General features: G+C 28.1%; 1 protein-coding gene across 1 annotated transcript in view; it reads right to left on the bottom strand.

Annotated features, from left to right (window-relative positions):
* Positions 1-151: 151 nt before the first annotated feature.
* The window catches only part of LOC108571139 (tetraspanin-1), a 5,454-nt gene continuing 2,488 nt past the window's right edge, over positions 152-3,117 (bottom strand). Inside the window, 4 exon segments of the mRNA XM_017933117.1 lie at positions 152-177; positions 2,400-2,541; positions 2,646-2,810; positions 2,964-3,107. Of these exon segments, the coding sequence (XP_017788606.1) occupies positions 152-177; positions 2,400-2,541; positions 2,646-2,810; positions 2,964-3,107 (477 nt within the window).

Below are 3,117 nucleotides of genomic sequence, written 5' to 3'. Positions count from 1 at the left end.
TTTATAAACATCTTTAAAAAAGTAATAAAATATAGATGAGTAGATGATGAACTGTATCTTCTGCTAGATTTAAGTAAGCTTAAACCAATGATTCATATCTGTGAAGAAAGGTGCCAAGAAGGTACGAAGAGTTCACTCTTAGGGTATCTTGTCAACAGCAGCACCAACAAGTTAAAACTGTAAACGAAAACGTTTTGTGTGTGCTGTATGAACTGACAAATGATTGCGTGAACTGCTCTAACTCATTATCATTACGGTACCAGCAAAAATTATAATATAATACGACAGATACAAGTTATAATAAAATGATATCAAAGAGCGAATATGTTGCAAGAAATATTTTTGTTTCAAGGCCATTTTTCGAAATTTTCAAGGTCACCGATATCTTTTGCTTATAAATGAATTTTTTCTTACATGTTATTGTTGATATTAAACTACGTTCAAACATGTATAATAATATAATCTTTAAATAACAATTCTCAAAATTAAAGGATGAAATTTCATCGACACCACAAGCTTCAGCAATAACGGGTCACGATCTGTGAATGCAAATAAACATTTATTATCGCACTTAGATATCTAAAAGACCTGGCCGATGCCAAATTGTCAACGACAATGCATTGTCTAAGGCGAACAATCGCAGATAACAAAACTCCGATTGTTTCAGGAAGAACTGCAATTTTTCCAGGTCCATAAAGCAATTTTTAGCCCTTACCATCTAACTCAAACGGTTGACTCTAATAAAAATTTTATTTAGCGTTCCTCAAAATAGCAAAGCCAGAAACTTCTGTCATAAACCCAATGTGACATCGGTCAGACCTTCCACATATCTCCCGTTGTCGCTGAAGATTGCGATGTCATGAAACTACTTACATACTTTAATTTTGCGAGTTAAATATCATTTAAAGGTCATACTATTATAAATGGTTAAATGCAGTTTAATGCCAACAATAACATGCACAAAAGAAGTATGCCCTTATGAGCAAACATCGTGATCTTGAAAATTTAGAATACAATAACTGAAACAAAAATGTTTCTTACAACGTATTTGCTCCTTAATACCATTCAAATTGCATATCAAACATATTTTGTATCAATAAAACTAACAAAGATAATTAAGTGATTTGTTTTAGATGGGACATCCTCCATAAATGTACAAAACGTATTCTAAAAATAAGTTTACCTTGTGTTAACGATTTTACTCATATATGAACTTATAAATAATAAAATATATTTCCGATATACTAGTTACTACCATAGTTATTAAAAAATAATTATTTAATTACAAATTTTAATAACAGAAATATTGCAATTCAAATGACTTTAACCTTCTGACAAGTACGCATTTTATAATTCTAATATTTCGACAATATTTTCTAAAGTAGCTACCTGAAAATGCTACATTTCGCCCTATGTAAATAATACATTTTTCTTTTTAACCTACTCATTAATAGTATATTATTATAAATCAGCGTTATTTGTTCTATCATCATTACTGCAGAATAAGTTTCAGTTTCTGTGTAGTTCTGCAATCTCAATTTATCTCGAATCAATTTTGTTGTTATTTTCTTTCACAGTGGTATCATAAGTAAAATGTCAAAATTTTATGTACTTAAAACATTTGTTGTTAATTTGCCACAAGTATTTTTCAATAAAAACAAAACGGAATAATTTTTGTATCTAAACTGTAAATATAGAATTTGTAAAGCTTTAACCTTAATTATTGATCTCAGAAAATATGTTTGATTTATGTTCTAATAAACTGGTTATTAAACTAATAATTTTTGATTATGTATTATCTTTTAAAGCTGAAATGATAGCAAAAAAGACCAATTATTGTTGCGGATTCTTAATTCAAATATGACCACTTCTGTTTAAAAAATATAGTAGATGCGACCGCCAAAAGGTTAATAATTATTTGAATTTCTATTTCAATATTTATAATTTTCAGTTTATTCAATATTTATAGTAATACTGATAATTCTATTAAAATAAAAAGTTATCCTATAATTTTTCAATTCAAAAAACTTAATGGTTTTGAATTATGATTAAGATAAATAATTATGGCAAGTTTATTGCAATTTAAACAAATTTGAAAGCAAAACACACAACTTTTTAAGTTTTACTCGAAACTGCAAATACAATATTTTTTTGTTGCTAGTCCATCAAGCTTTTAACAATAAGTTAATTTAAGCTGAAGGAATAGTTTTATATGATCTTCAAAAGAAACATTTACAATTTTACAGAGGTTCTTAGTGTTAAAAAAAATAATTTTCTTTACTTATACTTCATGTTTTTCACTTCAAGATTAATATATGTTATCAATTGCTTTGATTGAATTTTCCAATGAAATATTATTTTTAGTGGTTAAGAGGCATCAGTGAGAAGTGCAAGCCTACCGTGTTGTGGTCGCCAATAACAGCAAGCCAAATGTAGAGCTAAAATAATGACCAAGATTTCGATGAATGCTAATCCAGCTGCAACGCCAATTACTATAGCTGCATTTTCTTCAATTGCCCTCATTATTGCATCATAACAACCCTACAATAATTATATAACTTTTAGCTACCTTTTCATATAATTCAGGCACATCTTAATATTTACTTCATTATAAAGTTGTAACTCTGATTTATGTATTTTCTGACCTCCTTATAGTAAGAATTGCTAGAAGTAGGAGCGATAGGGCACGATGAATCCTTTAGAACATTGTTTTCTTTTATACAACATGCTTCAGGAACTATCTTATCTGTAGTTGTCCAATTTGTGCTCTCTCGAAAATCTAAATAATTTTCTACTCCACAACAGTGAAGCTAAACATATGAAATATGGTTTTTTAAAACTTTTATTAATAATAAATCTGATATGTGAAATGTATTTGTTCAGTTATAATTTAAAATCACAGTGACAATTTGCCTTGTTTTTAATTTTTCTTGATTAATTAATCTGTTAAATTTTTTAATAACCTGAGTCATTATACCATCCCATGTAACTGTAATCGTTTCTGCTTTATCAATGTTACTGGCATAGTACTTTATTGTAGTCTTCAGAAAATTTTGTGTGGTTTTCTCTGCCTAAAAAATTGCAATGAATGAAAAAAACATGAGTTTCTATTTTTAA

Source organism: Habropoda laboriosa, unplaced genomic scaffold (genome assembly GCF_001263275.1).
Source record: "Habropoda laboriosa isolate 0110345459 unplaced genomic scaffold, ASM126327v1 scaffold106, whole genome shotgun sequence".
Taxonomy (NCBI): Eukaryota; Metazoa; Arthropoda; class Insecta; order Hymenoptera; family Apidae; genus Habropoda; species Habropoda laboriosa.
Note: the sequence above shows the minus strand (reverse complement) of the source record. Positions and strands in the feature narration are given on the sequence as shown.